Genomic DNA, 22195 nt, shown 5'->3' with positions numbered 1-22195 from the left:
AACAAAACAGGCTGTTGCTTGAACAGATCGCTCGGTATTGTCGCTCGATCGCTCGTTTCTAGAAATCTAGAACTCGTCGCTCGTCGCCCGGAAATGCTATGAGCGACTAGCCAATAATGTGAAGCCGAAACTGGATGTACATAACTCAAATACTACTGTTTGTCAGATGGAACGAGCAAATTATTCAATTTTACACGGGCAAGAATAAGAACCTAATGCAAGACCTTCAGAAATATTTTATGTTCCTTCTTCAGTAAAATACATCAGCTTAAATTGATAAAGCATGCGCCACGCTAGTTTCTGCGCGTATATTGCTGCCCTCATACTGGGAAGTCGTCACTCAAAGTCGTTGCTCGCTTGGAGTTCGGCTTGCAGGCGACGAGTGAACGCGACAGCCATCGCCTCGCTTCTCGCACTGTCACTGTCGCGTGCAAGATCACTTGTAAGGGGTTTATACTTTACTCCCTACATGTACAAGCCGATTGTGAAAAGCCGGCTTCTCCAAGAAGCAAAAAATGCTGGTTCAAGCACTGCTTTCCACGTGAACGAAGGCGAAGTGTTAGCATCGCCTTGTGTTGAAAATGTTGTTTGGCGAGTATGTTTTTTTCTAAGCTGCATTCAGCGTTCCAGTAAGTATGTTTCCAAACAAACAACTGTATAGTGTTATGTTCCTGCATGCCTTCTCGTAGAACGTAAGCGGTGATGCGATCTTCGGCATTTGTGCGCTGCCCCAAAGCTGTCGGTAATCTACACAGACGGTTTAAACGCGGGAAAAGTTTACCAGCTGTTGTAGCGCGTGTAGTATAGAACCATCATGAGCGTGCCATCCGCATGCTACTCGTAACCGGCGAATTCCGTCGGCTACGTGAGATGGTCGGTTTCTCTATGTGTGCGAGAGAAGCGGGAGCGCAGCGTCCTGGCGTGAGCAGGCTTTCCAACACATGCAAACTTTACGCTTGAACTGCGTTATGGTAGCTGCATGCAGGCTGTTTCACAACACACGTGCCAATAGAAAATTCGCGGTGCTTGGCAATGAAACCAGCGTCAAGGGTGGGAGATGAACATGCACCTTCCGTTCAGCGTGCTAATTATAATTTTTTTAGGAGAACCCAAAGCACGCATTATTGATAAACTCCGGTAGTAATCGTCACGGAAGTTGTTAGAGCAGAACACTGTAGTTCTTGAGCGCTTGAAGTTGTTTCGCTTCACAGCAGCCTCCCACTTAGCTGAAAGCTTCTTGTCTTGCAGGAACTGATGGAACATCGGAACATCGTCGCGGCCGCTGGTGTTTGTGCAAGCGTAGGCTGCACAGAACGCCGGCATGATCGGCCTACAAGTTCAATTGATGCTGCGCACATCAACTACCACTCCTATATACACACAAACAAAGGAGTGTAGGGTCGAGCGAAGCAGATTAGGACGGCACGCACGCAGAAATAAGCCCGGTCAGGCACGGTCGCGGAGACTGCGAAGGAGCGGAACACCAGTGCTGACGTCACTACGCCGCGGTTTCCGGTCTCCGCTCGCATCGTCAGTGTCAGCAGCAGCGCGTGGCGCTCAACGGGAGGCGGAGCTACAGCGCAATTTTAACCGACGATTGCGTCGCTCCTAAGTGAAAAATCCCCCCCAAAATTTTACCTGCATGGTTTATAAGGTTCCCGCATCCGTATATGAGCGTCTTATTGAATTCAACAGACTCTTCAGCTTCCCTTTAGGGTAACTATGAGAGGCCTTCATCCTGCAGTGGTCGCTACATAAAGATAATTATGATGCATAACACAGCCCTGGGAATGCTAGCCAGCATCACTTGCTACCATGGCAGCAGATGTGGAACATCTGCTAAGTCACAGAACATATATGGAACATGGACTCTGGGCAAGCAAAGCCTAAAGAACAGTCTCAAGCTGCACAAGTCATCAAGTCAGTTTGAGTTGAGGCCCTTACAATGCTACATGTGAAAAGAATCAAATGAACTCAGGCGCTCAGTACTTAGTTAAATACCCATCCTTAAAAGCCCACACACATTGATTACACCGCTTTGCTTTGTATGATGATCAGTGCATACAGCCAACAAAAAGCAGTCATTGAAAAAGAACGACATTATACTTAATTACAGTGTGGGCTAATGTAACAGTGACAAATGTCCTGCTTTTTTTTTTTTACAAGATTCAGCACAAACTGTCATGGACTGTCTTGATAAGGGGCACACGTAATTTTCTTTACTCGCTACTGCCAGCTGCCTTTTGGCAGCCGAGGCAGGAGTGGCACAGGTACACAAACAAGTGCAAAGATAACACAAGTCATCAGTTCAATGTTACAGATACATCAAAGAGTAGTACAAGAATAATGTAATGAGCAGACTGCAACAAGTATGAAGAAAGATCGCAGGCATCTGAGGCAGTTGACCAAACTAGCGAAAAGAAAAGAGAAGCACATGATACAGACCCTAACAAGTTACAAAAATAAATGCGAACAGCTACAGAAAATGAGACAGGGCTAATAAAATAAAGTCTCATGATGTCATCTGTGTCACATCTGTCACAGGTGGGAGTATGTTCCATTCCTAGCATTTCTTGGGAAAAAAAATTTGAAACAAGAGGCATTCACTCCCATTTGCACTTGCATAATATTCCTGTTTAGTTCTTTATATCCTTTTGTAATTTGATCTTGTGTATACCTTTGTATTTTGAATCTTGTGCTCTTTTTTTTTACACAGGACATCCCTTAAAACAAAAAAAAACATTGTATGTTTCTTGCAAATTCTTTTTAATACAATAGGAATTTAAATTTTGTTAAAGGTAGTAACAGTTTTCCGCTCGTGTTGATCTGGCTTGAGTGCCTTAGGCTGCTGACACCCACAGAAGAAAAGCAACCAAGACTCAACTTACCAGACAAGAAAATGAGTTTATCCTCATCTTTGGCCTTCTTGAAAGCATCCTCACCCCATGGATACCTACAAAAGAGACAGTCCATTTTCAACCATCTTTTTTTCTTCTTTCACCCCACATGAAGCTTTTCTTTACAAGCTCAAAAGAACTGAAAACAGTTAGCATTCTCCAAAGATTGTTAAGCAAGTGAACTAGGTTTTTAAGCAAGTGAACTAGGCTAACTGAAGATTGTTAAGCAAGTGAACTAGGCTAACTGGTTATAAATAACTGTGATTAGACCAATTCCACATGTGCCAACCAACTAGGTTTTATAATATTTTATAATCTTAATCCAGTTTCAGAGTTCTTTCCATTCCATTATCAAGGATGACTATCATCAGGGGTGACGTTACCTCCGGTGATGAACTCAGAAGAACTCCAAAGCTTTTTGAACACTGAGAATTATATGCTGCTTTTGAACTTACTGTGGCCCATAACAATAATCATTATCAATGTTTGTGCATTCCATTTATTAACACTCTACCCTCGCTACTTTCATGACAAGCAAGAAATGAGAAATTGCAAGAAAGATTGATGACAATTATTTTTGCGGGACACCATATAGTATCAAAACTAAAGGGTGTTTCGTACTGGGTCCCATGTCCTTGACAGTTACACTTCTTTTTTCTTTTTCTTTTTTTTTGTATTGTCAGTTTTTTTTTTTGCATGTCAGCAATTTATAGAAGTATTCACTAAGTATTGGGAAGTGCTCGCATATGTGTTGTGCATATCACACATATTTGTGGAGGCGACCAAGTAGAGGAAGCCACCATGGCCAGGGTTTATTAGATCTGGCCAACCACGGTGTCAATGGCCCTGGGGAGCGGCCAGTGGATGTGACGTTGAAAAGTTTGCCTTTGTTTGGATACAAGCTGCTGCCGAGATGGCGCTACCGTAAACTTGTGTCGCCACCTGCTGGCAGCAGCAGAGAGCAGCCATTAAGGGAGGGTGAGGGTTGTGCAAGTCCCAGAGGAGAGGGCAGCACACGGCAACCCTGCGTGAATGTCCGGTTTCTGCAGCTGCCACGAGGTGGTGACACAAGTTTATGGTAGCGCCACCTCTGCATCAGCTTGTGTCCCCTTGAAGCAAAGGCATGCAAGGTTTACATTTTTTTTCCTTACAAACGAGGCAAGTAACTGTGCCAAGTGTTGCCTTGAACGATGCGCACCTCAAAATGCAGTCTTTCTGAGAAATTTGAGCAAGAACAGCGCAGCAGTAAGTGCAAAACCTTTTTTCAAAAATTTTAAGTGAAATGCACACATTCCTTTATGTGAATTTGTGCTTCTTTAGAGAAAACAATTAGCCTGTTGGCTTCAATTTATCTGTTCATCCAGCCCAGGAGGATATGCAGCGAATAGTGTGGTGGTAGAATCCCTTCGGAATGCACAAATGTGCATGCGAAACAGAAAAGTACATTCATGATGCACATTCATGGGGGTGTACATTCATGGGGGGTGTACATTCATGAGCATTTTTCTGCAGAGTACAATAAATCTCTCTATATGGCTTTCACAGACTACGAAAATGAATTCGTTGCAGTAGAAATATGAGCAATCATAGAGGCATTATGTAATCAAGGAGAACTGGAGGCTTACATGAATGCCTTGGAAAATATCTACAAAGATTCAACAGCTACCTTGGTTCTCCACAAGAAAAGTAGAAAGATACCTACAAAGAAAGGGGTCAGGCAAGGAGACATCATCTATCCAATGCTATTCACTACATGCTTGAAAGTATTCAAGCTACTAAACTGGGAAGCCTTAGGAGTGAGGATCAACAATGAATATCTCAGCAACATTCAGTTTGCAGAAGACACTGTCATGTTCAGCAACACTGGGGACAAATTACAACAAATGATTGAGGACTTTAACAGAGAAAGTGTAAGAGTGGGGTTAAAGATTAATATGCAGAAGACAAAGATTGTGATCAACAGCCTGTGATCAACAGGAACAAGAGTTCAGAATCACCAGTCAGCCTCTGGAGTCTGTAAAGAAATACGTTCACCTAGGTCAATTACTCACAGGGGACGCTGATCATGAGATGGAAATTCACAGAATAAAAATTTGTTGGCATGCATACTGCAGGCATTGCCAGATCCTGACTCGAAGCTTACCAGTACCACTGAAAAGAAAGGTATACAATCAGTGCATTCTACCAGTGCTGACACATGGGGCAGGAACTTGAAGACTGACAAACAAGCTTGAGAACAAGTTAAAAACCGTGCAAAGAGCGATGGAACGAAAAACGATAGGCATAAAAGCCAGGAAGAGAGAGGCATGGATCAGAGAGCAAACAAGGATAGCCAATATTCTAAGTGACATTAAGAGAAAAAAATGGAGTTGGGCAGACCATGTAATGTGTAGGATAGATAAATGGTGGACCACTAGAGTTACAGAGTGGGTGCGAAGAGAAGGGAACCGCAGTCAAGGATGGCAGAAAACTAGGCGGTGTGATGAAACTGAGAAATTCACATGCGCAAGTCGGAATCATTTGGCGCAGGACAGGCGTTATTGGAGATTGCAGGGAGAGGCCTTCGTCCTGCAGTGGACATAAAAACGGGCTGATGCTGATGATGACATTTATGAGCAAAAGTTCGCAGACCAATGGTACCACAATTTTTTTTAAAGTGAGTCTTTCTTTGCCTACCTTCCCGGGTTCGGCTTGGCTACTGTCAGCTGGGTCGGTCAGTATCTCAGCAAATATATTTGTGCGTATATATACAAAGGTTAACATAACCCTTGTATGCTGACCAACAAGGTAGTGCAAGTGGCGCATGTCTGTGCTGTGTAACAAAACTATAAACTTCTACACAAAGCCTGAAGATATAATGTCAGCTCACAGGCATCTCCAAAGCACACCGACTTGTTAATGGAATGGCTCATCATATATAACGGATTCGTTAATTTACTTCATTTTCTAATTGATTTAGCCATTCGGTATGTGGTGCTGGGTGGGTGTGCCTGTTCTTGGGCCATGCTCCAGAATGTGCATGTGCCACTGTGACACAAGAGGTACAGAATCCTTAATGTGTTGCTTGATACATGCCCTACTTTTCTGTGCATACACCGGAGTTGGAGACATACCTTACGAATGATGCAACGCATAAACATTGCATGTGATTGCACATTGCATAGGATGAAAGTAATCAAAATTGTATACATTGTGGTTAGTTGTAAAGCATTTAAATTAACCGTTCTTTAAAGCTTCACTTCAGACAGATTGCAACCATGTGCGCTGCATCTGCATATTTTCTTTCAGTTTTTTTTTCTCCTTTTTTTCCACATCCTGGGCATGGTAGCTGGAATCAAGTGGTACAGCTTGTGTCTGCACATTGCCCCAGTGCGGTGTATTTGCGGACCTGTGCCAGAATTTTTTTTTTTTTTTTTTGCCGATGCCGTGGTCTCCAAACTTTCGATTGTGACTGTACATCTCAAACGAATCCGACCAGGGCTCCGGGATAACATAAAACTATTTCCCTCTATTTTTATTTAAGATTAATCATTAGCCCGGCGTGACTGGTTAAAACTTTTTGAGCCACACCCGCATGGGCATATTTGAAACGTTTTCTCTTCCACTTTGCCCATCTTGTGAGATTTTACCGTTCTCATCTGATATCTTATTTTCCCACGATGCAACTCATCGGAAGATTAATAAAACTTGCTGCACCAGTACACGTCTATTCCTTTTCCCTTTGTCTGTGTAGTGCGGTATCTTTCCCTTGGCATATTCAAAAGACAGTTGTCATATCCAATGTGCATCTTACAATAACATCATTATACACAGTGCTGTCAGCCGATATTGATTCCTAGCTATAACAATCAGCATTTAATAGATATTACTACTAATGAATTAATGACAGATGCATCATAACTTTAAAACGCCTAAAATTGGTATGGATGTGACAAAAAGTGGTTATAACAGTCAGATTTTATCTTTTTTTCATTGTCATATAAGTGTACTGAATTGCTACTGTTTACATTACAAACACCAAAGCAAACAGCTGATACTTCTGATGTGGCTGGCTTTTATAGGAAACGTATTACTTTCATACATGAGACAGCCACATTTGGAGAGCCCGGTATGTACTTACCACCCAAAAATTGATTTTTTGTTTGTCTGTGCTAGCAGCCTGAATGGGGACCGAATAATGTAGTCATTCCATACATATCAGTTCAGTTCAACTGTATTTCATGCTTCGTTGCTGGCCTGAATACTTTCACCAGGATTGGTCATTACAAAGCGGTGGATCATATGAATTGGATTGGAACATCGGAGTTGAGACATTATATGTGCCCTGTAATGTGAATGGGGTTACTGAAACACAAATTCGGCACTTCCTCCAGCGCAATATGTCTGGAGGCCTACCAATCTACTGTTAGACCTTCAATTGAATATGCCAGCATCGTATGGGACCCACACAAAGCATACATATAAATGAACTAAAAAAGAATGCATTGTCTAGGCGCTAACTTAATATATGAATCACCTTAAATGCTGAGATTCTCCAACCTTGATGCCAACATAGGAAAAACTTGAGCATTTGTCAGAGCAAAGAAAAGCTACCAAGCTAAAATCCTTTCTTTCACTTTACTTCTACATTCAGCAGGTAGATTTTATAATAAAGACACAACTAGGCCCTCCTGTCATACACAGTCTGAGCATAAAGCCCTATTAGCCTACACAGACATATACAAACACTTATTTTTTCCTAGAACAATAGCCGATTGGAGACCCTTGCCACACAATTCATCCCTTCTCAGTACTGTTGTTTAAGCTGTTTTACGTCTATCCGCATGACATTATTGCTACTGCAACCAAATGGTAGCGATAACACAAAGATATAGAGCAGCACGCTATGCATTTGTGTCCACATCTGATGTCATCCTGACACACTAACGTAGGAGTTGTAGCTCACCAGTCCACAGGGTTGTTGGCATGCTGCAGGAGATACGGAGACTTTTCGTTGGAAAGCCGATTTTTCCTGCAGCTAGCTGAAGCTGAGACATGTGCTGAGGAAGGAGAAGAAGCCGCCATCTCGCCTAAACAAAGCAGTGGTCGCTTGCAGCGCCTGCAAGCACACGGGCAAGGAAGGATATAACAACGTTTAATCTGGCAGACACTCAAACAATATGCGCTCTTCTCATGTGTGTTATGCACTTTGCAAGATCTTGCATATACGTGGCATCACACCACCTTTCATTATTGTTTTTGTGTATTTTATGCAGGTTCTTTAATTTTCTTGTATTTTGTTTTCACGTGGGACACATATATGCTAATATTCTAAAATAGATAATGTGGAAATCAGTGCAGTTCTCATCTATCATTGCCGAAGTCTTTTTGTTATTTGTAATCATAGTGCGGGATTTAGCTATTGCAGGAAAAGTTGGGAATACTTCCACATTTGTGACAACAAACTGTCAAGGTTCTAGTGCACCTTATTATCAAAGCACAGATAATACTGTGTGTCTGGAACCCACTCTGCAGATAACCAGCAGGCTGTGTTGAAAATGGAGGGTAAGTCTGTTTTTCTTTTGACACTTGAGACAATGATAATTCTTGTATGCTGCAAGCACTCAAGCACTCTGCAAAGCCTAAAGTTATCTGGTCGACATGACATCTGTTATTTTTTTATGACAAAATGAGCACACAGCTCTTATAGGATAAACTAAACACCAGACGTGCCGGCAAAGTCACAATACAGTGGTATATAAATCAATTGTTTAATAACAGGAGCTCATCAACTGATATATGTACTACTTGAAGTGCATACGCCCCATCCCATCATCACTTCACAGGGCAATATTAACTGCAATATAACAAAACTAGCTCACATAATGGAGCGGCATTCATGAAGTCCTACTATGCCCTGTACAAGTTTGTGGATGCCTCACTCAGACTAACAGAGGCATGATTGAGCAGCAAGCATAGTTAGCTTTGGAGGCGTTTTGAAGAATTTTTTGGCGAAAGATCAGTATCATGGTGACGAGGCAAAAAGCAACAGTATCAACAAGAACGCCTCTTTCTGTATCAGTGAGGCATTTGGAAGCTTGTACGCTGTGAAGTAGGAGTTCATGAATGTTGCTCTAGGACCTGCACAAATCTTATGTCATGGATAATATTGTGCAGTCAGGCAATTATGTGAATGGGCACACGCATGCCTATATCATGTGTCCCACGTAACTTGTGCCAAAATCTAAAGATATGCAAGTGACAAGTAGCTGGACAGAACCAAGTTGATGTTATTTGCCATCGCTTGGAACGAATCAGACTATTTTTTTATATTTTGGTTAATCACATAATTAGTTATCATTATTTATTCAACTGCTGAAATATTAATTAGAGCGAGAGAGTCAATGAGAAAATTGTACACCAGCCTGAAAAATTCCCCCATCCAACTTTCTGTTCCTCAGTACATGCTACATGTAAGTTTTTTTCCAAGCCTTAACGAAAGCTCGCAAAATATGAAAAAGTGTCTCACAACTCATTGTGCAGTACTTTTCAGTATTTTTTGTGCGGTTGATAGTAGTGCACATTTTTGTGCTTTCTGTTTCTTTAAGCGCACATTGTGCTGATACATCTCAGAATGTAGCAGGGTTTTTTTACTATTATTTTTCGATTACATATATGATTCAGTCTTATGTGGACTTGGTCAAACGACGACTAAGATCATAAGTATGGATCGTGCCTATTAAATATTGCACAACTTTGGGCATGCACAAGTCTGAGAGATCAGTACAATGGCAAATTACGCACGGTCTCAATGCATTTCATCAAATTATGGTTCATAGCAACATGAAATGCTGTTCTTATATATGCACACACTACACATATAGAAACATATCAGTGTCATTCCAGAAATAGAAAAATTTTTGAAGTGTGCCAGCCCCAGGATCACCTTATAACCTGATAGCAGTGCACAGCTACAAGGGGAAACATTTCCGACGTCATATGTTAAAGTATCACGCACGAAAAAGGTTTCAAAACCAGTACCAAGCTTCTGAGCAAAGGAATGCATGGCAACTGTACGTTAAGAAAGCAACGGCACACCGTACTTCTCACTGTGCAGAGATGGGCGAGACAGTTAAGTCTCGCTTCATTTCACGATCAACGCCGGACACGCGATTCGTTAAGCCCATACTTCATACAGGAACAAGGATCCACGAACACTTGCATACATATAACATTCACCGCGAGCGAATGCAGAAAAAAAAAAAACACTACACCGAGCGCTCAGCCGAGCTACGTACGAGTAGAGGCTGCTGCTAAAAACAGCCCACTAAGAAAGTAAGGGCCGGGACACCGCTCTTGAATCCGTCGCGTACGTTGACGACCACAACCTCAAGCACAGAACTTTGACTTGAAGCGAAACCACCACGCACAGCATGCGTCGCACAAGTGCAAGATACCTTGGCAATGCGTTCGCGAACAGAGACCTTCCAACGGCAACGTAGCAGAAGCACTTTCGATTCTCAAGCTCGTGCAAGCGAGGACATCGACGCGAAAGCGAGTGGACGCCGCTGTGCCCAAGCAAGGCTGTCGCGCGAGCCCAGCAGTTCATTTAGGCGCGTGGGCACGGACTGCGCACACACCGCATCATCACACACACATGCGGTTTCAGGAAAATAAATAACGCGACGTTGTACCTGTTGCATGCACGTAAACACGCACACACGAACGAACACCACGGTTACACACGCACACTCTCTCCAGAATCGTAACTCTCGCACCTCTTTGCGAATGGGGCAGCCGGATTGGCACAATCATTATTTTTGTTTGGATGGTTTCGGTCTCTAGTTTCGGTCACAGCCAGTCACAGCTTGGTTCCCATCTCGTAGAGTTACGAATATAATTTCTTGTGCGAGTAAAAATAGCTACACTTTTACATGGATACGTCGCAAATCAAAGCAAGAAGCTATCTTGCATTTTTTTTTAACCCCATAGGTGATAGAGAAAGAGAAGGAAGGGAAGGAGGTGAACGCGAGCGTGTTCTAGAGCGCGAGTTTCATAATTGTGATTGTGTACAACAGAATAGGCTCGTATTAAACAACGCTGCAGCGTCTTTTATGAGTCGCAAGACCGCTCGAACTGTTACCCCAACAAAACAGGCACACTATATTTTCGTTGACGGAAGCGCAGCTTGGCCGATGTTGCGTCAGTTATGCGTCAGTTGCACAAACCGTGCCCACCCACTTCCGCAGCAGCTGGCAATCGCGCGCGCGTCTGCGTGCGTGTCGGGCCAGTCTGGGACGGCTGCTCGGCCGCCGCTAGCGCGGCTTTTGCCACGAGTGACCGCGCGACCAACGCACGATAAGAAGTGTACCGCGCGAGGCGATAAGGGCGCGGGGGAAGCGAAACTTCGATATGTGATGTCTCCGAACGAGAGAGCAGCGGCAGCCCGAGTCGTCCGGGAGTGCCGGACACTTCGCTCGACCGATCAGCGGTTCCACTGCGACGATGCGGCCCACCCCGCTCGCGCTGCTGCCGACGGTGCTGCAGCTGTCATTCGCCGCGGCCGCTTCGATCACGATCCCGACGGATGACTCGCGGCACCCGATCGTGGCGTCGAGCGTCGAAGACGCGTTCTCCCAGTACGTCGTCCGATACAACAAGAGCTACGAGCCCGGCAGCGCCGAGTACGACCGGCGGTTCGCCGCGTTCCGCGATAGCCTCGACCGCATCGCGCGCAGGAGCCGCAACGCTACGGACGGCTCGGCGCGCTACGGGCTGACCCGATTCTCGGACTTCACGCCGGACGAGTTCCGCCGCGACGTCCTGTCGTCGCCTCCGGCGGACCTCGACGACATCGTTCGGCAGCTCTTCCCCGACCTGACGCTTGGCGACGACAACGACGTAGGCCCGCTCCTTCTACAGCCGATCACCCCGAAGAAGACCCAGCAGGTGCGGGGCCGATACCCGGACCACTTCGACTGGCGCAACCGCAGCGCCGTGACGCCCGTCAAGAACCAGCTCAACTGCGGCGCGTGCTGGGCCATCAGCACCGTCGAGAGCGTCGAGAGCATGTACGCCATCGCGACGGGCCAGCTGGTCGAGTTCAGCGTCCAGCAGATGGTGGACTGCTCCAACAACTCCAACCACGGCTGCAACGGGGGCGACACGTGCGCCGCGATGCAGTGGCTCCTCGAAAACCGCATCAAGCTCGTCACCGAGGGCGCGTACCCGTTCACCGCGTCCACCGGGAAGTGCCGAGACGCCACGAGTGACGTCACCGCCGAACTCGTCGACTACACCTGCGAGAGGCTCGTGGGCAACGAGGAGCGGATGCTGGACCTCATCGCCAACGTGGGACCGCTAGCCGCGGCCGTGGATGCGACGGCGTGGCAGGATTACCTGGGCGGTATCATCCGGTACCACTGCGATGCGGGGAGGAACCACGCGGTGCAAGTGGTCGGGTACGACCTGAGGGGTGAGGTGCCGCACTACATCGTCCGCAACTCGTGGGGTGCCCAGTACGGTCACGGCGGCTACTTGTACATAGCCGTCGGCAAAAACCTCTGCGGCATCGCAGAAGAGGTCTCGACAGTTTCTGTCAAAAAACCATCGGGGTAGTAGATATATATTGCCTATCTCTGGCAAATCAGTTCTGCGGCAACCGCAAAGTGCGGGAAGTTACATAAATTCAAGGGGGATATTTGCATCCATCTTAGAAATAGCACGAAGCTGCAAAGGAAGCTTCGCAGTTGAAGATAAATTCGTCCTTGTCTGCGAATCGAACCGCAGACCAATACCATTTTAAGGCGGTCGATCTACCCCAGGGACCAGGACAAATTTTTCTTCAACTGCAAAGCTTCCTTTCCGGGAAGACCACAGGGTTCCCTTTGTACTTTCGTGCTACGCTCATGTGAATTATAATTTTTTCCCTTTCGGATGATCTATCAGCATCAAAAATTTGGCAGCATAACTCTTCAAAGAAAAAAGTCAAACCACATTTTTATAGAGCACAAAATAACCTGCTGTAAGCATCATATGATAAGCAAATCATGATGTGCTCCAGGTTCTGCTTGACAGCTTGTTTAATACAATTAAGGTAGATGTGCTTTTCTTCCCTTTTTCTAAAATGCCTCATGAACAAATTAGTAGTTTTTTAAGTACTTAAAGACAGTCAAATGTATGCATGACAGGCATCAACATTCAGGAAACAGGAACATGCCTGTCAACGTTATATGCTACTTACAGCACGCACAAGTGACAAAGCACAAAGACTATGGCAAATACACACAGCACTGACTCACAGCTAATAGGTTTACTGTTGCTATGCATGGTATGAATTACCAGAGCAGTTAAATTTTTACCTGCCATGAGAAATTTCAAAAAATGAGAAGTGTTGATATTTTTTAACCTGAATTTATTTTGGCATTTCTTTCCTAACAGATGTGATACCAGGAGTGCTTATAGCACTTTTACTACTCTAATAGAAAAAAAATTGCAAAAGACATTGTGTATTATTTATTTGTGTCAAAATTACAAGGCTGTACAACCTTTGTCATGACACGTTAATTTGTCATTGGCAGTTAAGTAGTTAACAAAAAAAATATGAAGAACACGAACAATAAATGTCATGGTGAGTTACCGTCAAATGATTTTGGTTAACAGAGAATATACGTACTTTGCCATGTCATTCATCAGTTGTGTTGACTGTCTTTCTTTTTTTGTGTGTGCTTATTTATATAGTTTAGTGCCAATCAATCTTTTAGCTGCGAGTCAGTTCTTGTGTGCCATATTCTTTTTTTGTATGTCTTGTTCTTGCGTGTGCTGTAAATAGAAGAATCGGAATCGCCACGTCACCCTAGCCATGAACATTATGTAGGGTTGGTGACGCCCACTGAAACAACTGCTCTCTGCTACTTGCTGGTTAAAGCAGTTTGTCAAGGTGGCCGCTCACACATAGCAAAGCTTGATGTAACAGTGAACAAAACTAAGTAGCAGCAGCTAGTTGTCTAGCAGCTGGCTACAAAGGAATGGGTTAGCATGATCAGGGACAATTTTGACTGAGTCAGATCAGTGATGACAACACGTCTATGTACGTGGCTAGAAATAACGAACAATAGAAACCATTCTGTGTGATGGCTGCAATGCATACATTTTATCTTATCACCTGATAATGCTGTCGCAACTGACCTGAGCGAGGCACCTCACTGATTTGCATTGTGACCGGCAGAGCTGCTGCGTACTGTAAACAAAGGTTTGCTCAGCACATCTGCTGTCTTAATAAGATACAGTGAGAAACACTACATCCTTCATGTGCAAGAATGAGCTCCATGAACCAGTTTAGTGACACAGGGCAGCCTAAGATCATGAACCTGAAGCTTTGAGCTAGAACAAAAAGTGGGGCTGAGAAAGTGTCTCACACCAGATTTTGAAACAATTATTTTCGAGGTCCCTCCTCTTGCCTTTCGTAAATGGTGTGCACCTGCTTTTGTGAAACATTTTTGCCTGGATCGACCACTTGGTGCGAAAGGTGAAACAAATGAACAGAAATGAAAGGAACAAATCATCACTAAAGTAATGCCTTCTGGTTTCCTTCTCTTCTCGGACACCACGCCACATGAATGGTCATTATTTTCGAGAAGCCACCTGCAAATGCTCAATATTATTACACAAGCCCAAATATATACTCATTTTGAGTACAAGCTGTGTTCTTGTTTCGTGGGCAAAAATGTATGCTCAAATGCTGACTCCCTCCAGGTGACAAAAGGAGGGCAGTCATTAAACTGTGCCAAAGATGTCTGTTTACTGCTGGCCTTGCTTGAGGATGTTTTCTGGTGAATGCTAAGAGAGTCATAGTAAAATGCGTAGACTACAATGACGTTGTTCCTTTTTAATTGCTGTTGTTAACAATCCAAAGCCTAGCCTGTATCGTTTTTCTGTGCTTTTAATGTACAGCAATGTTTTGTTTTTCTCTTTATCATTGTTTACAAGTACTCTGCCCCAACCTTTCTTATCGCCTGTATCCTTGTTCAATCAGCCTTGCCTTATCACAGCAAGTCTTTCGTGTGATGTGTATGCACATTGCATCGCCCAGTTGAGTGCATTCATTGCGTTGGAGGCAGGCTGTTGGTAGAACAACCACAAAATGTTTTTTCATTCTGAGGCATGTGTACCTCGTTGTACTCATTATGTTAGTGTTTGCTATTTTTTGGCTGGTTGTTAACTAGGTCAGTAAGTTCTAGGTTAGGACAGAGTTGTGAATTTAGACACAACTGTTGTTACTGTTCTCCCCCCCAAAAAGTGACTGGTGTGAATACATTATGTGCAAACTTTCTCACTCTAGTAACACAGTCACATGGATTAACAGTTCTTTAACCTAGGGCATATTCTTAGATGTAAGAGCTTGTCTTGAGGTGTGAAATAACAAATCTCCTCGAAGACCCCTGGACAGGTCCAGACATTTGAATGAACAAAGTGCGTTGTGCGCCCAACTGTACAAAACTTGTAAAATTGCATAAACAGTACGTATTGCTGTAACTACATTACCATGATACCAAATAAATTGACAGGAAGAACAGCAGTGGCAGCAACACTTCGTAAAACATAATGTTTCGTCCAAATGTGCTGCGTTGGAAAAATTTTTTGCATCAAACAATTCCTCTTGCTGAAAAAGCGAGCAGTCATGTCTTATTGAACTTTTATGTTACTGCCAGTCTTTTATACCAGTAGATAAGTAAGATGTGTCATTGCAATAAGAATTAATGTTAATAAAAAAAAAGATTTTTGCACACCCTGGTTGAACACAATGTCACCAGATATCGCCACAAATGCCATTGTCTCCTTCACCACCTTTGGTATCATGGTAATGCAATAACAGTAATGTGCATTCGTTAGACGTTGTCTATTATTAACTTGACACATCAGAGGAAACCTGTTAATTGGAGCAAATCCCTTTCTGCCTGACAGCTGTGCTGATGCCTTCAGTCATCAAGTTGACACAAGCAGTGTCACGCATTTGCATTGGATGTACTACTTCATCATTGGCTGCAGGAAATTCTATGGCAGCTCACAATGCTAGCAGAAACACTAAGTCACAGAAAAACCTGCATATAGCCATCGTGGCTGGGAGGATTGATGCATAGAGATTCCTGCAAAAGTAGGTTGTTGCACTGTGATAAAAAGAAAAACTATAAGAAGTGTGCACCTGTTATGCGAGACTCTTGTGCATGCTTCCGAATGAAGCTTATGGGTTTGTTAGATCAAGAACATGTGCTGCATGCATGAGGGGAAAGCACACAGCAAAATTTTTAATTGCTTTGAACACCTGTAGCTCTGTGGTCGCCGTACCTTTTCAAAAGAGTCTTGCTGGAGAACATTCTGAAGAGAGTGCCTTATAGCTGCCAGTTTAAAGGAAACTTTTCGCTCAACTTTGTGTTTCGGGACCCCGCTTATGGTTCCGACAAAGTGTCCCACTTGTAAAATAGTCTGTGCTTGTCTTCAAGTTGTCAATTATAGAATATATCTGAGAGCAGGTCTGCATGTTTGAACGTTTTGCCTGCTGGCCTATACGGGGTGTTTCAGTGAACACTCAAATTTTTTAAACTGCCTATAGCACAATTCTAGTCTGTGAGCAGGTCTACTCGAAGAGGCGCACATTACTTATACAAAAGATTGAAATAGATAATTGATGAATTAACAAAACAGTTCAAATTAAGTTTTTAACTAATTACCTTATGACACGTATTGCAATTTACAAATTCCAGCAGGTGAGACTGCAAGGCATATCCACTTGAAAAGAATTGTGTGAATGACACCATTTATGAGATGTGCACCGTCAAACTTGCAGTAAAAATGCACTGTCGTTCCACTTAGCTTTTTCACAAAATGTCCGTGTATGCATTCAAGCACAGAGGTAACTGGAATGCTCATGCATTTCTCCACAAAGTTCGGGGATTATTATCTTGAAACTGGGGTGACTCTGAGAATTCATACCAAGTGGATCCCGCCTTGCTAACACCCCGGCTAGAATTAGTAAATTGCAATATGTGCCATAAGGTAATTAGTTAAAATCCAATTAATTATTTTTGTTAATTAGTCTTATGATTTTCATTCTTTTGTGTAAGTAATGTCCGCCTCTTCAAGAGTATACTAGCTCATGGACTAGAATTGGGCTATCTGCCACAGACAATTTTTGAATGTTTTGAATTTTTGAATGAATTTTTGAAAGTGTTTGCTGAAACACCCAGTATACGGGAAAGGTAACAGCCTTGAGTACAGTGCCTTTCAAATCTTATGCCTGCTTTACATTGGTCATTTTCAGTTCAAATTTATTGCGCTTGTTAAGTAATAAATGAAACGAGTTCACCTAGAAATGTGGATTAAACAGCAGGGAAAGAATGCGTACTTTGCGCATGTTCGAGCAAAGAAAGCCTGACAGGGAATACAGTTGTTTTACTGTTCACCAGCAATATGCTGTGCGAGTTTTGCACATCACAGCTTTGAAGTACACAACAATTTCTACCTTACATTTGCCCCTGAATGCACCACATTACAGGGTTATGGTGCCAAATTATCAAACAAATATAGCACACAAGCTTTCTGCTATCACCATGCGCTTCAAGTAAGGGGAAATAGTGTGTGTCAGCATGCAAATGGACATTCGCAGGTCATGGTATGGACTAGAATTTTTGTCTTTCTCCTGGTGTTGTTTGTTTCTTGCCTTCTGAAACAAATTTTATGGACTAGCAACCACTTGTAATTCGCTGCTGCACGGGAATGTGATACACAGTAGCACATTCCGGAGTCACTAGTGAAGCGGCGCAGGTTGCACTGTAACAAAATTTACGCTTTTTTTCCTGCGAATTGTGTGTATCGTGTTTTGCCCCAGAAGTTTGGTCACTCACACGTTCACTCAACCCTTTTCCTCCTACCCTGTTCCCTCCGAGTTACAGTGGTACAGATTTATTGTTATTGTTGTGTTTTACTTGATGCAGACTGACATAATGCTGAGGTCAACATTATGGTCTTACTGTTAAGATGACTGCTTTCTTTTTCTTTTTTTTCGCCGGTGCTTTCAGTAAAATCAGACAATCGAACGGAACCTTTCTGTTGGTCACAGACTTTCTCCCGTAACTGTGACTAGCAGACATTTATATCTCTTACGATTGCCTCTGTTAGTCCATAAAATGGAACTCGTAGCACAATATAACGGGAGGGCAAGTCAATTAAAAATTGCCAGCCAACCGCATCCTGAAGTGAACAGTTTTGTCCAGTCGCATGGCATTATAGACTGGTGGCTTTGTAGAGAAATCTTTGTACCTTAATTACGCACATGGCCACACAAAAAATACTCAACAGCTCTGAATTTGGTCCATTCTAAACAAACAATAATCATAAAAAATGATATGGCTGCTTTGATAGTCAAACTTTGACATAACAAATGGATATGATGAAGTAAATATCAAACGTTTCTCACCAATATCAGCACGTAACAAATCCGTGAATATAGCAAATATATGATATAAGGAATGAATTTTCGCATCAGATGGCAACAAGCTCCTATAACAAGTTTCAACTGTATAGCACTTCTGGACTTGTGAATACGTCATCCTTATAGAGAGGGAGGTGTACACTTTCATAAGGGAAGCAAAAACGAAAGAGGAGGCAGTGACGCAGACTTGAAATTCTCACACCAACTTTCCATAACGTCACAGATTTTGGCAGTGTCAGCTTGAGGCTGGTTAATTGTTTGCCGACAAAAAGCATGACTACACTACAATAAAAAATAAAGAAAAGGAAGCTCAGACTGGCACAGCCTTTGTGAACTTTCCTAGCAAAAAAATTAACACCTCAAATGTGTCGGAGTAACACGAGATGTGCAATGTTATCTCAATGAGAAGCTTCACCTTCACTAATTATGTTTTTCCTCCAGAGAAGGGAAAATTGATTTTTTGCAAGTTACCTACCATTCGAGACGTCTTATTGTTTCTGTTCTGTTTATAGCCATCCTTTTAAACATTGACCACTAGACGGAAATTTCCCGACAAATAAATGTTGGGCTGGAGCACATCTGGTGGGCGCACTCAATTAATCATAAATGGCAGACTAGCAACGTCCTTGAAAAGGAAATTATGTCATTGGAGTATTCTTCTAGCACTGACCCATGGAGCCTAAACTGTGAGTATAACAAAGGAAATCTGAGAAGATGCGAAGGACCTTACAACGAGTAATGGAACAGAAAATGATATAGGCATAATGTTAAAATACAGCATCCATGGCATACACTCATCACCTTCTGTGGCTGTGTCCTGGTACTCTGACTATTAGGCCAAACTAAACCTGAACATTCTAAATGACATTGCCCATTGGATTACGGACAACAAATGCACTAACTCGTTGCTGCAGTACTTGCATCACACAGGGCCGCATGCATTTATTTGGTGTCCTTTTATTCATTTCCTTACAAATTATGCCTTGTGGCAAATCTACCCCCCCAAGAAATGAAAAAGAAATGGCAGTGTGGATTGGAGGGCAAACGGGTACAGCTGATATTCTAGCTGAAGTTAAGAGGAAGAAATAAAGTGTTGTGGGTGTAATGTGGTAACGCAGATGTAACCGGTGGGAAGAGAAATATAGTCGAGGATGGCAGAGGCTTAAGTGATATGATGAGATAAGGACATTTGGAGGCATAGGATGGAGCCAATTGATCCTAGACAGAAGTTAATTGGAAACTGTCTGAACAGAGAGCTTTGTCCTAAAGTAGATGTGAAATGATGATGGTCTACACTGTTCTTGCCAAGTCATGCAATGACACTGTGTGGGCGTCCTTGGTCATTTGTGGTGGCACTGAAACATCCTCAGCTTATGGCTTAGCGCGACCCAAGACAAGGACCAAAGAAAGACAAACACAGGTGTCCGCATTCATTGGTGCTTGGTCCCTGTCTCTTGCCGTGCTTTATCACAAGCTATGAGTAGCTCCATCTTAGCCTACTCCCGTACCTTGTTAAAATGTGTGTGCTTGTTTTTGTGAAAACTGTGGCACCATCATTTCGCAGCAACCACAGCCGCGTGCACTGGTCACATATACTACAGACACGCAACAATAAATCTCGTGTGGCAAAATGTCTCACCAAGTATGCCGCCCCTATTTTTTGGAGGCTCAACTGCACAGCAGATTGAAACTTGATGTGCATCCACTGCAAAGTCACCATGCTATCACGTGCGACTACATACAAAGGACAGAAAATCAGTTCTGCGGAAATGTGCCTATTTAAGCACGAAGCCACAAAGGAAGGCCAATATAGGTTTCTCAGAAAGAAAGCTTCGCAGATGAAGATAATTTTGTCTTGGTCCGGGGGTTGAACCAGGGATAAAAGTCTGTCTGGTGCTCACAGAGTGGGCAGACAGGTTTCACTGGCAGAAGGTGTGCCTAATGCTGCGTGACTGTATGAAACCATTGATGCAGGGCAAGTGTTTAAAGATACAAACATTTTTTCTGGCTGCTCTAAACTTACTCTCAAAACAGAGGGAATCCGCATTGCAAAGTCAGCTGGAGAAGTTTTTGTCCCACTTCAGGCAAAGGTTGGCTTGCTTTTAGCCAACTCACCCTCAGCACAATGCTCATTTCTTTGTCCACATAAATGCGCTACTGCACAAAGCCTTTCAACATAGGTGTGCTCAGAAAGGTCAATGCTCAAAAGTTGGTGGCCCAAAGAACATTTTGATGTGCTAGCTATATTTCTGTGTGAAAGATTTCAGTAATGTTACAACTGGTTGTTGCAACATGTATTATTCTGACAATAAAATAAAGTGCCTTTATATCCTCAAATGTGTTTTGATTTGGAAAGTATGACATAATATCTTGCTCTCAGTGCACTTCATACTATGCCGGGAATTTTCCATAGCACTTCTCCAGACTGTTTAACCCAATTAAATGTTCTGGCTTGCCTTCCTTACACCTGGCAGGCCTGGCCCACTTCACCACAAGAGCTGCATCCTACACTACGGCCTCTGCTAGTGGGCCACATTTAACACATTAAAGGGTCCAGATAACCCGGGCAGATATTCCTAGCATCCCATTTCATTTTCCACTCATTTCAACCTTTGTCATTGGCTGGGAAGCAACTTGCACACTGCCTCATGCAGCCATTATCACTAGTATCAGTCACATGGCATACCACATGGTGCTGAATGAATAATGCAATGGAATGTGACAAAATGCGGGCCCTGGACTCCGCAGCTCAGCCAAAGCCCAGCTAGACTGTGGCAGCGACGACTCGAACTAAGAGTTCCTCAGAAATAAAGCTGCTCTCTCTTTCTGCCATAAGGCAGTTTATGTTGCAAAGATGAAAGGCTGTGTGCCTTTGAAGGTCACGCAGTCAAGATATTCGTGTAGTGCATTGCTCTTACTGAAAATCTGTCATGCAGAGTTTTTTTTTTCCCCACCAAACAATGGCAATGTTCTGATAAGTTATGGCCAGACCGGTCCATCTTACACTGGGCTTGGCGTTGCTAATGTGTCCCATCCCGATGTAGAAACTCACGACTGGTACGTTTCGAAACTGTGACGGCCAGCCAGAAGAGTTCTATTAAGGAAATACGTTCTAAGGCCATCTGCTATTTCAGTGCCGCACACTGATTACATATGCATGTTTTGGGTATGATTATCCTTTACCACAGTTCCCTTCCCTAAGCACCCATTGTGTAGCTCTTAAAGGGTCTCTGACAAGGTCTGGCCATTTTGAGCTGACAATTAAGCGCCGTGCATACATTGTGCACTAAAATCGTGTCTGCGAAGTATTACATCACTATGTGCCACATAAAGAGCTGAAATTTCAAACTGAACGCCATTTGCTCTTCTCCTCGTGGACGCCGTGCTCCCAGCCGGAGCGTCAACGCATATTGCACAAGTGTGCCTACGTACGTGGCCGTGCTGTGACATTGCTCACAGTGGCAGGTGAATTGGAGGATTATTCAAGGCAACATCTGTTATCAGCATAATATGTTGCTTCAGTAGACAAATTAAAGTTTAGAGAAATAATAAATCAAACAAACCTAATGTCTGCATGTTTTTGTTTTACTTCGTACCGTAGCACGAGAGATGTACTTCCGTTTTGTCTGCTTGTTCCCACGTCGTACAGTCGCACGCGCACACAACGAAACTCTCATTTTCTGCCATGTTCTAGCGCGCGATCATGCTCTGTGATCCGCTCGTGTCTGCATCAGCATTCATGTAGCACTGAGTTATGATGCTGGTCAGATGTGCTCGTGCATAGTGCAAAACGAGACAAATGCAACAACTCGCGCTCGTCACTGTGAGCCAC

General features: G+C 43.5%; 2 protein-coding genes across 5 annotated transcripts in view; one reads left to right on the top strand and one right to left on the bottom strand.

The window, feature by feature from the left end:
* The window catches only part of LOC139048750 (spermatogenesis-associated protein 20), a 45325-nt gene extending 34617 nt beyond the window's left edge, over positions 1 to 10708 (bottom strand). The window contains exons 1-3 of one of the 4 annotated variants that reach the window (XM_070523313.1): positions 10655 to 10708; positions 7843 to 7995; positions 2889 to 2953 (exon numbers count right to left, since the gene is read on the bottom strand). In XM_070523313.1, coding sequence (XP_070379414.1) covers positions 2889 to 2953; positions 7843 to 7961 — 184 coding nt within the window. In that variant the 5' untranslated portion in view covers positions 7962 to 7995; positions 10655 to 10708. The other 3 variants (XM_070523311.1, XM_070523310.1, XM_070523312.1) reach the window with 3 other exon arrangements.
* Positions 10709 to 10885: 177 nt separating this feature from the next.
* Positions 10886 to 20700, top strand: LOC139048749 (cathepsin O-like). The gene has a single exon (XM_070523308.1). The coding sequence runs from the start codon at positions 11382 to 11384 to the stop codon at positions 12492 to 12494; it is 1113 nt and encodes a 370-aa protein (XP_070379409.1). The 5' UTR covers positions 10886 to 11381; the 3' UTR covers positions 12495 to 20700.
* The last annotated feature ends 1495 nt before the right edge of the window (positions 20701 to 22195 follow it).

Source organism: Dermacentor albipictus, chromosome 8, assembly GCF_038994185.2.
Source record: "Dermacentor albipictus isolate Rhodes 1998 colony chromosome 8, USDA_Dalb.pri_finalv2, whole genome shotgun sequence".
In the NCBI taxonomy this organism is placed as follows: Eukaryota; Metazoa; Arthropoda; class Arachnida; order Ixodida; family Ixodidae; genus Dermacentor; species Dermacentor albipictus.
This window is presented reverse-complemented; position numbering and strand designations above follow the sequence as displayed.